Genomic DNA, 13409 nt, shown 5'->3' with positions numbered 1-13409 from the left:
GTTCATTTCATATCACTGTATATGTTTTTAAAAGTTATTTCCATATTTGATTAAGGAAAGGAAAGATTAGGAAAGTGTCTTTTACAAGAATGTATGCAACAGAAGTAACGTAATCTACCAGGAATGCCCTTTGTCTGCACTATGTTTTTCTAGTTAGGTAACTGAAAGGAATTAAAACATCAATTTGGCCTAACAAAAAGACCCTAGAATATTTTTTAACATTAATTATCTTGACCTGTGATACTGCTAAGCTAAAATATATTTGCTTTTAGCTTTGATCAGAAAATCCAATTCAGCTGTCTCCCTCAAAAATTTATTTCTCATGAAACAGAAGAACATCTATTCTAAAGAAAATGTGTAGTAGCAAATATTCCAGATTTAAAATTAAAGAAAAAAACCATATATTTTCTTTAAAAATAACATTCAAAACAATCTAGTTATATCAATTGATCTAATGAACACTGTGGTAAAGTTTATGAAGTACCCTAATTGAATTAGGGCTCCTCTATCCTGAATGCTGGATAGGAAAGGATGTTTCACTCAGTCTGCTGAAGAAGGCTAACACATAGCATCTCAGCCTCTAAGAAGCACCATTTCTGCCAAAAGGACAACAGCATTTGAAATACTTGAATAATTTGGTTCCTTGAATTTTTCAGACCTTACTACAATAAAAAAATATGTGTATAAACTAAAGGATACAGAAAATCAGTTTCTATCCAGATAGGTCAGGATTTATTATCCACTACTTGGACTGGCAAACTTCCTCCATTTGTTTCCATAAGATTTCTGCTGAAGCACAGACATTACATAATGTGAAAACACCCCAAGTCCTCCTAAAAGTCAAACTGGTACGCTAAAGGTCATTGTCTGGATGACAGTCAAGCCACAGAGAAGCAGGTCTGGAGGAGGAAGGTCCGGACGGCATAGATTTGACCACTGAAAATGATCTCAGACCTAGTATTCCTTTCCCCTAATGACCCCTATCTTTGTGTAACATGAAAATCATGTCACCAACTCAAGTGACTGGTTTGAGTATCGATTACCCTTCACCATTCATGGGATATAAGCTCGGGAGGAGCGCACTAATCATCCGCAAGGGCCAGGGTCTTATCTGATGAGTATCAGTCCCTCTCCGCAGGGGCCTTCTTGCATTTGTCACAAGCAAGGGAACAGGAATCACTAGAGGCATGGCCAGGGCAAGCCTGGGTAAAGGCAGGTTCTGTGGTAGCTGTTGCAAGAGGAGGCAGGGGCGACACGGGACCCAAAGGGGAGAGGTATAAAGAGGCCGGCTAGGATGATTGCAATGCTTGCTTAAGGGTTAGCCTATGGTCACTACTAGGAGACTGAACTAAGTTCCCATGCAGAGAATAAACCAAGAACACAAAGCAGCAAGAAGACAGGTAATTCTTGCCTCCTTTCTCTTTACCCAAGGTTATACAGACAGGGTGGGTAATGGGGAAACAAAAGAGACTACTGAAGTACTAGTTACTTGGATATCAGAAAGGCAGATCCAGAAGGAAGAGAAGAGAAAATCAGAGAAGGAAAGGATGTCAGAAACATAAGGGCTGTGCTCCAAAAGTTTGTTTGCAAGTTGGTTGTTTGGAACAGAGATAAAGCAATGTGGCTGAGTGTTTAGTCTGGTCTAAAAGTCTATTTTGCACACAGTATAACTCTACTATGAGAAAGAAATCCCAGGGTTCCCCAAGCAACAATGCAGCTGGAAGGCTCTGGTTGCCTTGAGTCAGGGAGGGGACTGTGTCCTATGCCCAAACTGTCTTGCTCCTTGATGCCTGCACTTGCAGCTCCAGGAAGACTCAGTAAGAGGTCAATCACTGCAGCTGAAAGGAAGATTCCCTTCTCTCAAGTGCAGCCTATGGAGCCTACTTCTTCAAGAGGGTGTTTACAATTCTGTTGTAGAAAAATTGAAAAAAAATCTTTATATAAGTACCCATTTTAATGAAAAAACATTAAACACGTCATATGTCATATGTGATGTGTTACATAGTCACTAAATATATATAGAAAAACAAATAAAACTTTCTTATATCCCATGTGCTGATTTGGGTTTAGAAAATATTTCCCTATCTAATGCCTATCAGAAACCCAGATGTTTTGGGTGGAGTGTTCTATAAATGTCTATTAAATCCTGTTGGTTGATACTGTTGCTAATTTATGTATATCCTTGCTAATTTTTTCTGTTCTATCATTTGGCTGATTGTTGAGAGAGGGGTGTTTAAGCGTCCACCTATAATTGTGCATTTGTCCATTACTCCTTTCAGTTCTATCAGTTTTTGCTTCATATATTTTGCCGCTCACTTGTTTCATGCATACACATTTAGAATTGCTATGACTCCTTGGTAAATTGAACCTTTCATTGTTATTATTATGTATTGTCACTCTATGTTCTTGGTAATTTTCTTTGCTATGAAGTTCACTTTATCTGATATTAATATAGTCATTACTAGTTCCTTTTGATTAATGTTTGCATGATGTATCTTTTCCCATTCTTTTACTTTCAGTCTACCTATACGATTATATTTTAACCAAGTTTTCTAAAGACAGTATATATTTAGGTTCTGTTTTTTAATCCACTTTGTCAATCTTTATCTTTTAATTGGTATATTTTGACCATTTACATTTAATGTAATTATTGGTATGTTAGAGCCTGTATGCCATTTTATTATCTGTTTTCTGATGGTTGTCTGTTTTCTATTTCTCTGTGTTCTTTCTCTGGCCTTCCTATATTTTTTAATAAATGTTTTAGAATTCTATTTTGATTTACCTATAGTGTTTTGGAGTATGTCTATTTTTATAGATTTTAAAGTGGTCATTCTAGGTATTACATTAGATATGTAACTTAATACAGTTTACTGGTGTTGACATTTTACCAGTTCAAGTGAAGTACAGAAGTATATTACTTCCCTTTATGTTATTTTACCCTCCCCTATTTATAATATAATTGCCTTAAATACTTCTGTATACACTTAGATCATATCAATGTTATAATTTTTGCTTCAACTGTTAAACATAATTTAGAAATCTCAAGAGGAGAAGGAAAAATGTAATTACCCACATTTTTTCTTTCTGTTCTTTCCTTTCTAAACGTTTCAAGATTCCTTCTTTGATCATTTATTTTCAGTTTAGAGAACTTCCTATAGGTATTCTTTTAGGATAGGTCTGATAGTTACAAATTCCTTTAGTTTCCCTTCATTGGAGAGTGTCTTAATTTTCTCTTCCTTCCTGAAGCACATTTTTGCTGGATATAGAATTCTGTATTGATGGTTCTGTTCTATTTACACTTGAAATATATGCCATTTCTTTTGGCCTCTATAGATTCTGAAGAGAAAGTAGTTGTCACTCAAATAGATTTTCCTCTATAAATATGTATCATTTCTCTCTGGCTGCTTTCAAGATATTTTCCTTACTTTCGTTTTCAAATGTTTATGTGTCTTGGTGTGGATTTCTTTGGGTTTACTTATTTGGAGTTCATCTAGCTTCTTGAATTTTGTAGGTTTATGCCTTTTACCAAATTTGGGAAGTTCCTATTTTTATTGTTATATCTTTATGTTCCCTGGTTCTTTCCTCTGTCTGCTCCATTTTATTGTTGAGCTCAAACACTGAGTTTTTAATTTGGCTATTATATTTTTCAGTTCTAAATTTTCCATTCAGTTTTTCTTTAAATCTTCTCTTTCCTGAGACTTTTTTTTTTCATTTTTTCCAACATGTTTATTAATTGCTCATTGAAGTATTTTATAATGACTGCTTTAAAATCTTTGTCAGAAAATTCTAATATCTCTGTCATTTGGTATTGGCATTTATTATCTTCTTCCATTCAAATTGAGATTTTCTGGGTTTTTGGTATGACAAGTGATTTTTAACTAAAACAAGGACAATGGGATATTATGATACTCCTGATCTTATTTAAACTTTCTATTTTAGGTGGGGTTTTTTTGGTTTTTTTTCCCTGACACTTCTTCAGCAAGGGAAGTGGGGAAGGAGAAGTGCCATCTCACTACTGCCAGGTGAGGCAGAAATCCAGGTTCTCCATTTGGTTTCTATTGACAACCAAGGGGTGGAAGGGCTCCTCATTATTGCTGGGCATGGGTAGGAATTCTGACTCCCCACTAGGCTTCCATTATTACCATCCCAGCCAGGAGAGGCAGAATTGCCTTACTGCTTTTCCCATATGATCCCCACTGATCTCCTAGGAGTGGTGGTGGTAGTGGCCTCATTACTGCTGGGCAGTGGTGAAAGTCCTGCTTCTCCAACCAGCCTCTTCTGGACACCACGCTAGTGAGGAAGGAGAGGTGTGCCTCATTACTGTTGGGTGTGGGGTAAAGTCCAGGCCTCCCACTTGGCCTTTGCTGATTTGGGTAGGGATAAGGCCACGGTTTTTACTATGGTGCATGGCTAGATTAGGGCAGTCATTATCCAAAAGTTTCTTTTAGAAAGGCTGTCATTTTCCTGGTCCTCTGGCTATAGAGTGCAGGTTTTTTTCAGGGCTTTTTAAAAATCCACACCCATTGGTATTTCTGGGTCACTGGCTCCAAGTCTAGGATACATGTGGTAAAAAGAAAACCCAGGGAACTTACCACTGTGTTGCTCTGTGGGTCCCAAAGTCCCTACATAGTCTGCTTTCTTCTCCACCTTTCAGAGTCTTATATTTGTTTTACATATAATATGCAGGATTTTTAGCACTTAGTAGGAGAAACAGGGAGACGAATACATCTATTTCATCTTCCTGGAAGCAGAAGTCCTTGGAGGAAAATGGATTCCTTAACTAGAGAATGCTTTTTTAAAATCCTTTCTAAGGGTAAAAAGAAAAAGATTAAAGAAGGGGAAAAAAAAAACCTTGTAAACTGTAATGACTTATTGAAGTATACGTGGAGTAGTTTTATATATGTTTGCCAGAATTTCAAATGATTTCCATTTGATCTCAATTTCCAAATGTGTCCAGTCTAACTCTTGATTGGATCAATGACTGAGAACCAGAGAGGGGAAGGGACTAAATTGAGGCCGCAGAGGGAGTCTGAGGCAAAACCAAAATGAGAGTTGAGGGTTTCTGACTTGTAGTCAGTGCCATTTTCACTTACTAGGCCATTTCTTTCTCTTCTATGAGGGAAAAATAAGGGGCTGGACCAGAAGGTCTTCAAGGGACATCTCCAACTTCAACGTTTTGTGATTTTTATGACTGTCCTGAGCCTTGCTTCCCTACTCCCTATCTCATCTTCTGCTGCTACTGTGCTAAGCCTATAACAAAGAATGAGAGTTGGGGAGAGCATAAAAATCCACAAATACAGAAAATATATTGAACTTTGTATTTGTGATGACTGCTTCTTGCTACACATTTAGAAAAACACCTCCCATACAATCTGTAGCTGTACGATTCTAAAGGCAGGGCTGTGACTTGCTTCTGGATTCACTGTGCACATGATCTCATGGCACTCGACGTAGGTGAGCATGGTAAACTTTACTCAGGAGTCCTGCTTTTATGACTGAAAGGAGCAAAGAGACAATAATAGCAGCAGCTATGGTAAAAGGAAGTTTAACACCGTGGCATATTGCTGGAGTTCGAACACTACCCACTAGTTGTGTGACTTCAGGCAAATCACATAACTTCTCTGAACCTCAGTATCTTTATTTGTAAAATGGGGACAATAATAATACCTAAACCTTATTAGTTCTTCTGAGGACTACAGGTTAAAGCTTAGAACAGCAGCTATTAGCTGCTGCTGCTGCAACTGTTGTTATATCATTCATTGGAGGCTTATTATAAATAAAATACTAGATAGACACTTTGCATATATTATCACATTTAATCCTATAATAATCTTTTGAGGTATGGGATATTATTATCCCATTTTATGGATTAAGAAAGTAGCATATTTTATTATTAAAATCATTTGTAAATATATAAATTAGTATTAACTAAACAGATAAATTACATTTAAAAACAGCATTTGAAGCCAAGAAGTAAAGTAGCAAAAACATTCCCTGGCACATTCAGAAACCAAAATCAGTAACGCATCCAGTGTTACATTACCATGACTATTATTTATTATTAGTTTTATAACTCAGACTTCTCCAAAAACTTTTAAAGAGCAAAGTAAAATCATAGCCTGTTCACTCTATGGGAATATTAGGCCTGATTTCCTTGGGCTGATTTTTGCAAAGTTCACATACTGAGCTTAACAGGGCACACCCTGGATTCCTGTAAGGACTCCATATATACTCGATACAGAAGAATTCTTTCTCATCATCCTGTAGCTAGAGTGGAGAATCAGAAGGATAAGGTTTAAAATTAAAGCTTGATGAGGCTTTTCTGTCATTTAGAATACCCCCCACTATTTTCTTTTTATTTCTAGTTTTAAACTTTTGGGAGAAAAATACAACAAATAATTCCTTGCTTGATACTCATCTACTGTCTGAGCTTATTCTCTTAACACTTTCTGATACAAGAATAAACATATACATTTTAAAATGTGCTTACTGAGGCAGAACGGTTCCAACATATTCAGAAACGAAAATTCACTCTGTAGGTTCATCCTTCGAAGGAGCATTCTGATCACCAAGGATTTGATTTTCTCAGGCCACGGTTTAAGTAGTAAGTAGCCAGGAACATAGAAAGCATATCGAAACCAGCACAAAAGTGGAGTGGCGAGCTTGCCTCTGGGTGACTCAGACATTCGCTCAATTGTTGGAAAGAGCAGAAAAGAGCGAATTACCTACAATAATAAAAAAAAAACAAACACACTTTGATGAGACGTTTTCTTAAGGGATAAGTCATTGCTTTATTGTTTCTTCTATATAGTATCTACAAAGGACTGGGTTTTATAATATGGCTAACAATCTATTCAGACTGAGAAGAAGTACCACCCACTGCCTTCTCAGCCCTCAACCAACCTGGGTAGGATATAAGGATGCCCCTTAAGTTGCTGGGGTTAATTTTCAGGGTGAGGAGGAAATCAGATTCCTAGATAAGTTATTGATTGTGACGGCAACTCACAATCCCTTTGAAGGATTGCTGAAAGTAGAAATGAATGTACCATTTCAGTAGTTATACCAACTTGACTGACTAATGATGTCAAAAGAGAATAAAGCTACATAAAAGACTCCATTTCTGGTCAGAATTTCTTTTATTGATTATATTTGGAGATAGTTCACTTTTGAAAAGCTCCTCTATTCCTTAATCTTACCAGCCAAAGATAATCTTTCATAGGACCAAATATATTTTTAGCAACTGATTCAACCTCAATAAAGTGTAGGCCAGGGACAAAGGAAGCTGGGAATTTCTACCTATGTGGGAAAATGTTTAAGGACAAAAATATCATTTCAACTCATCAGAATATCATGAAATATATTTTAATAATACACCAGATGAAAAGAGCATCGCTAAAACATTTAAAATTTACCATTATTTACCATATTAATATTAAAAAATTAATATATAAAAATAATTTATATGGGGATCAGAAAAGTCAAAATAGTTAAGTATAATCCATATTAATAATAGGATAACATAAATGGAACAGCTCATCAATGTTAACAGATTGTAGAACAGGAAATGAGAATGGACTTTAAAAAAAACCTTTTTTTTTTTACTTTAAAAAAAACTTTAAAAAACTTTTTTTACTTTTTAAATTGTTTTAAATTGTTAAGTATAACATACAGAAAAGCATATGAAACATAAATGTTCAATTTAACAAATAATTTATAAAATGAACAGCTGTGTGGGTCAAGAAAGAAGACATTGCCAGCATGGCATCTTCCCATCACAACCCCTTCCTCTGCTCACATCTTAGGTAATCTCTATACTGATTTTCTTACTTTACTTTATATCAATACTTATCATTCCTTAATACTATAATCACTTCCTTATTTTGCTTTATATTAATGCTTATCATGCTGCTATAGACTGAACTGTGTCACCCCCAAATTGATATGACGAAGTCCTAACTCCCAAGGTGACTGCATGTAGAGAGAGGTAATTCCGGTTATATAAGGTCATAAGAGTGGGGCCCTAATGGATAGGATTAGTATCCTTATAAGGACAGACACCTGAGAGCTTACTCTCATCCCAAGAACACACAGAGAAGAGGTCTGGCGAACACACAGACAGAAGGTGGCCATCTACAAGCCAGGAAGAAATTTCACTGGAAACTGACCATGCTGGCATGCTGATCTTGGACTTCCAATCTCCAGAACTGTGAGAAAATACATGTCAGTTGTTTAAGCCACCCAGTCTATGGCATTTTGTTATGGCAGTTCGAGCAGACTAATACCTATCCCTTAATATCATAGTTAATTTTTGTCTGTTAATGAACTTTATATAAACGTAATCATGCAGTATGTTTTTGTATTTTACTTGCTTCACTCAACATTGTTTATAACATCCAACCATGCTGATACATGTAGCAATAGCTCACTATCTTTGCTATACAGTTTTCCACTGTAAGAACATAACACAATTTATTTTACTGACAGATATTTGTGTTGTTATTACAAATATGCTGTTATAATATTTTTACACACGTCTCTTGTGCATGTGTGCGTGTATATCTGTTGACTATATCACCTCGAAGTACAAATATGGGGTCATATGGTTGCACACGTGCAGCTTGAATAGGTAGTTCCAATTTTTTTTTTGAATTTTATTTTATCTATTATTTTATACAGCAGGTTCTTATTAGTTATCCATTTTATACCTATTAGTGTATATATGTCAATCCCAATTTCCCCAATAGTTTTTCAAAGTACTTATACCAATTTACATACAGAAAAGCATATAAAACATACATGAGGGTTCATATTGTTACATTTCCTCACATTTGGTACTGGCAAACTTTGTAATTATAATTGACTAACCTGGTGTTTAGAGGTATTTCATTGTGGCTGTAACTTGTGTTTCTCTGATGACTGATAAGGCTTTTATATGCTTTTTGGACATTTTCTATATATCCTTTGCAAATGTCTTATTTAAGTCTCACATTTTTCTATTAGACTGTCTTATTTTTTATTGATTTGTAGAAGTTGCTTTTTATTTTAGATACCAGTCCTTTGTCATGTTGCAGTTCTTGGCTTGCCTGTTCAACCCTTATTCTTTTTTTTCTTAATGGAGATAAGTTCTTAAGTTTGATGCAGTTGAATTTAAGTCTTTTCTCTTACAGTTATTGTTCTTTGTCTGTGGTTTAAGAAATTCTAGAAGATATTTTTTCATGCTACCTCTTATCTGTTCTACAGTGTGGATTTAAGCCTTGGGCTGTGTTTAACTTCAGCTGTGAGTCTGTTCCTTTGATTTCAGGCATCAGTGATTTGCCACTTCCCTTATGTATTTACATTCTTCCTCCTGGATGAACTTGATGCACTTTTCCTGGTAGGCCCCGACAGTAAAGGTGGGGTTTTGTGGACTCAGTCTCTTTTTTACCTTCCACTGTTGACAGTCCTTTTTCATAGTAACCTATTTGATGGCACTGACCAAATGTTAAAGTTGATCAGGTAACACCTGTCATTGTGCCTTCATGTCTGTCTCACTAATAGAGAACAGGGATTTGAGGGTGAAAACTGTGGAGGACTCTTCTTTCTAATCATGGTATCTTCTTGTTCTTCCTTGGTCGTATCTATCAGCTAAGTGCTTAGCCATTTCCTGCAGACCTTTCCTTTTCTCTCAACAATATATGAGATATTTTAGTTGTTTATTTTTGGTCACAGTAATTTGATCTCTACTAGATCTCCTCCTCTGTCACATAAGTAGGGTACTGTTCCCCGTGGCCTTGGTGTTCTCTGGGAGCAGGGAGGCACAGCCTTTTCAGATGATTTTAAAATGCTGGGTCAGTAACAACACACGACAAAGCGCTCATAATGTGCTTTTTGAGTGAACGCTGAGTTTCACCCAGAAGGTGGGAGTTTCTGCCACCTTGGCATCTTCTCAAGCACAAAGCAGAGGAGATGCTGCACGGACTGTGCTTAATAAAGGCCTTTGGGGCCTTTATGGGGCATTCATGGGCACTTGTGATGCAGATCTGTGGGCTCCAGAATGTCAGGGATGATCCAGAATCTTCCAGTCAGAGCCAGCTGCCTGCATTACAATGGGTTTATACAAAGGTTATATATAAAGATTCACACAAAGGTTACAGGATCTCTGGGAAGTCTGACTGGACAAGAAAAGTCAGTTAAAGGAATCATTCTCCCTGGATGCCAATTTCAGTGTGAACTCTAACTCAATGCATTTGTCTTGGTTTTTTTTTACTTTTATTTTATTTTTGGCTGCGTTGGGTCTTCGTTGCTGCGCATGGGCTTTCTCTAGTTGCAGTGAGGGGGGTTACTCTTTGTTGTAGTGCGTGGGCTTCTCATTGTGGTGGCTTCTCTTGTTGCGAAGCACGGGCTCTAGGCACGTGGGCTTCACTAGTTGCAGCATGGGGGCTCAGTAGTTGTGGCAGGCAGGCCCTAGAGCACGCAGGCTTCAGTACTTGTGGCTCATGGGCTCTAGAGTGCAGGCTCAGTAGTTTTGATGCACGGGCTTAGTTGCTCCGTGGCACATGGGATCTTCCCGGACCAGGGATCGAACCCACGTCCCCTGCATTGGCAGGTGGATTCTTAACCACTGCACCACCAGGGAAGTCCCTAACTCAATGCATTTGAACACAAACACAGGAGAAATGAAATCAGCTTCGGGATCCAGGGACATTTGATACTTGGTCACCTTCTTCTTCCCCTTCTAGCATAACACAGGGACACAGCATTCCTGATTCATCAGTGATGCCTATGGTGTTGAGGACACAGGATAAGCAGAGTATGTAGCGTGAGCATCCTGACTGTAGTTACCTTCAGTCTTGGGAAGCATAAGTAAAGAACCTGATCGCTTCCTGATGTCTCCAGGGTTCTTGAACAGGTCTCTGTATTCTCGTATTCCATATAGAGTGGGTATGCTACTGCTTCACCTTTGCCTTTTCTGTCCAAAGATATTCTTCAGGACTGCTCCCAATGGCTCAAAGTCAAATAGGGCTGCTGTCTCTCTTGGAGATATGGAATATACCCTTCAGACTGGCAAAAAATAAGAAATCTAACAATACCAAGTACTAATGATGTGGATCAGCAAGAACTCTTAAACAATATGGCATTAATTATTAGCCTTTCTTCTTCTGTTTTCGAAAGTATGATCCCTTTGGTGGGTGTCTGGAGCTCACATAGAAAGTAAATTTTATCATATCATCTAATGTTAGCAGTTTAATCCAGGGATCTGGCATTTCACTTGGATACCAAACAGCACGCTTTAAGACTCTGAAGGGTAGAAACAATAAAAATCTTTTAGCAACTGGAGTGGTACTACAATTAACCACTGACTTTTATACCTTCAAATTCAGATTTCTTCCTCTATCTCTTGACGTAATTCTAATATCATGAGTCCTTTAACTCCTGTAAGTGCTACCAATGTTCTATGGGACTTAAGTCTTGAGAGATTTCAAACAGGGGTGGATTTGTATAAAGCAATCTTTGGTATTGAGAGAGGCAGGGTTTCTCACTGCCCTGCTGAGGCCTCCCAGCTGAAGGGCTAAGAAGGAGCTCCCTTCCCCACCCCACAGGAAGAGTTCTCCCTCGATGCTGAAGAGCAGGTTTCTTGTTAGCAGCTGCAGTGGCAGCAAAGACAATGATGAAGAAACTGAGTTCTCAGCCTCAGCTGGGCTCTCCTTTGTCACTCCCACCTGGAGCTATAGGAACACGATACGGTAAGAAAGCCAGGTTGGCCGCAGTTCACAGTCACTGCAGGCTCCTTGGCAGCCAATGTTCTTCAATAATATCTCTAAAAGCTCGACGGCTTAGTCTTTCACTTTTTGGTTCATAATCTACCTGAAACTGATTTTTATGTGTGGTGTGAAATATGGGTCTAATTTCATTTTTTTCCATATGGAAACTCAACTGTTCCAGCACTATTAACTGCAAAGACTGCCCTTCTGCAGTGACATTTCTGTTGTAAATCCTGTGTATATGTGAACAGGTCCTTTCCAGGGTTCTATAATCTGTCCTACCGGCCTACTCTTCTAACTCTGTGCCACGAGCACACATCTTATTTACTAAAGCTTTATATTTTGGTATTTGGTAGAGTAACTTAAACCCCATTTTCTTGTTTTTCAAAAATGCCTTGAGTATTTTTGGCTCCCTGCATTGGATACGGATATGAGTTTTAAATGGATAAAACCCATATATGGATACTGAGTTTTATAAAATACCTTTTCTGTCCCTATTGAAATGATCGTATGATTTTTCTCCTTTCATTTATTAATGTGGTAAACTATCAATTGATTTTCTAATGTGAAACTAACTTTCTATTTTTGGGATAGACCCACCTGGGTCATGATACATCCTTCTCATGTTACTATATTACTATATTTGGTTTCCTAATATTTTGTGTAGGACTTTTGCATGTTGATAAGTAAGCCTGGCCTATAATTTGCTTTTCTTATATTATTTATTCCAGGTTTGCATGTAGGTTTTGTTAGTTTGAGAAAACAGAGTTGGAGACTATGGTTTCCTTTCCCATTATTCAGAGGATTTTGTAATATAATAGAATGATTTATTCTCTGAATATTTGATAGAACTCACCAGTGAAGCCTAAAGTTTGTTTGTTTTGTTTTGTTTTGATTTTGCCACACCACACAGCTTATGGGGTCTTAGTTCCCTGACCAGGGATTGAACCCAGGCCACAGCAGTGACAGCGCCGAGTCCTAACCACTGGACCACCAAGGGAAATCTCTAGAGTTTTATTTTTAGAAAGATTTGACTATTGATTGATTCAATTTCTTTAAAGGCTTAGGACCATTCAGGCTTTCTATTTCTCCTTGAGAATCTGTTTTGATGTTATCTTTTTCTAGGGATTTATCCATTTCATTTAAACTTCTAAATTTATTGACATGAAGTTATTTATAATATCCTGCTATTATACTTCAATCTCTGGACCACCAGTAGTGATATTACCTCTTTTATTCTGTTATTGACTATTAGTACCTGATAGAGTAAACCTTTTATAATTATGAAGGAACTCTCTTCATCTCTAGTAATGTTTTTCCCTTAGGGCTTATTTTGTTTAATGTTAACATAGCTATACCAGCTTTCTTTTGGTTAGAATTTGCAAGATATACCCTTCCCACCCTTCTACTGTCTACCTTTCTATAGCCTTATATTTAGAAGATAGTTGGATTATTATCTCTATCTAATCTGACAGTCTATGTCTTTTAACTAACATGACTAATACATTTACTACATTTTCACTTAAAAAATACCAATATTTTGGAGTTAAATCTAAAATCTTATTTTGTGCTTTCTAGTTTTTGTATCTCCTTACCCCATTTTTTCTTCTTTCTTACCATGTTTCGCATGAGAAAGATATAAGTAATAAAAACATAAGTGACAGTAAA

General features: G+C 37.1%; 1 protein-coding gene and 2 pseudogenes across 3 annotated transcripts in view; all 3 read right to left on the bottom strand.

Moving 5' to 3' along the window:
- The window catches only part of LDAH (lipid droplet associated hydrolase), a 95076-nt gene that overhangs the window by 21910 nt on the left and 59757 nt on the right, over window positions 1–13409 (bottom strand). For all 3 annotated transcript variants that reach the window (XM_067703609.1, XM_067703611.1, XM_067703610.1), the window contains one exon: window positions 6491–6725. In XM_067703609.1, the coding sequence (XP_067559710.1) occupies window positions 6491–6725 (235 nt within the window). The remainder of the gene's footprint in view (window positions 1–6490; window positions 6726–13409) is intronic.
- On the bottom strand, window positions 9305–10579 carry LOC137205770 (nuclear pore complex protein Nup88 pseudogene; annotated as a pseudogene).
- Window positions 10662–12350, bottom strand: LOC137205769 (nuclear pore complex protein Nup88-like; annotated as a pseudogene).

Source organism: Pseudorca crassidens, chromosome 14 (assembly GCF_039906515.1).
Source record: "Pseudorca crassidens isolate mPseCra1 chromosome 14, mPseCra1.hap1, whole genome shotgun sequence".
In the NCBI taxonomy this organism is placed as follows: Eukaryota; Metazoa; Chordata; class Mammalia; order Artiodactyla; family Delphinidae; genus Pseudorca; species Pseudorca crassidens.
This window is presented reverse-complemented; position numbering and strand designations above follow the sequence as displayed.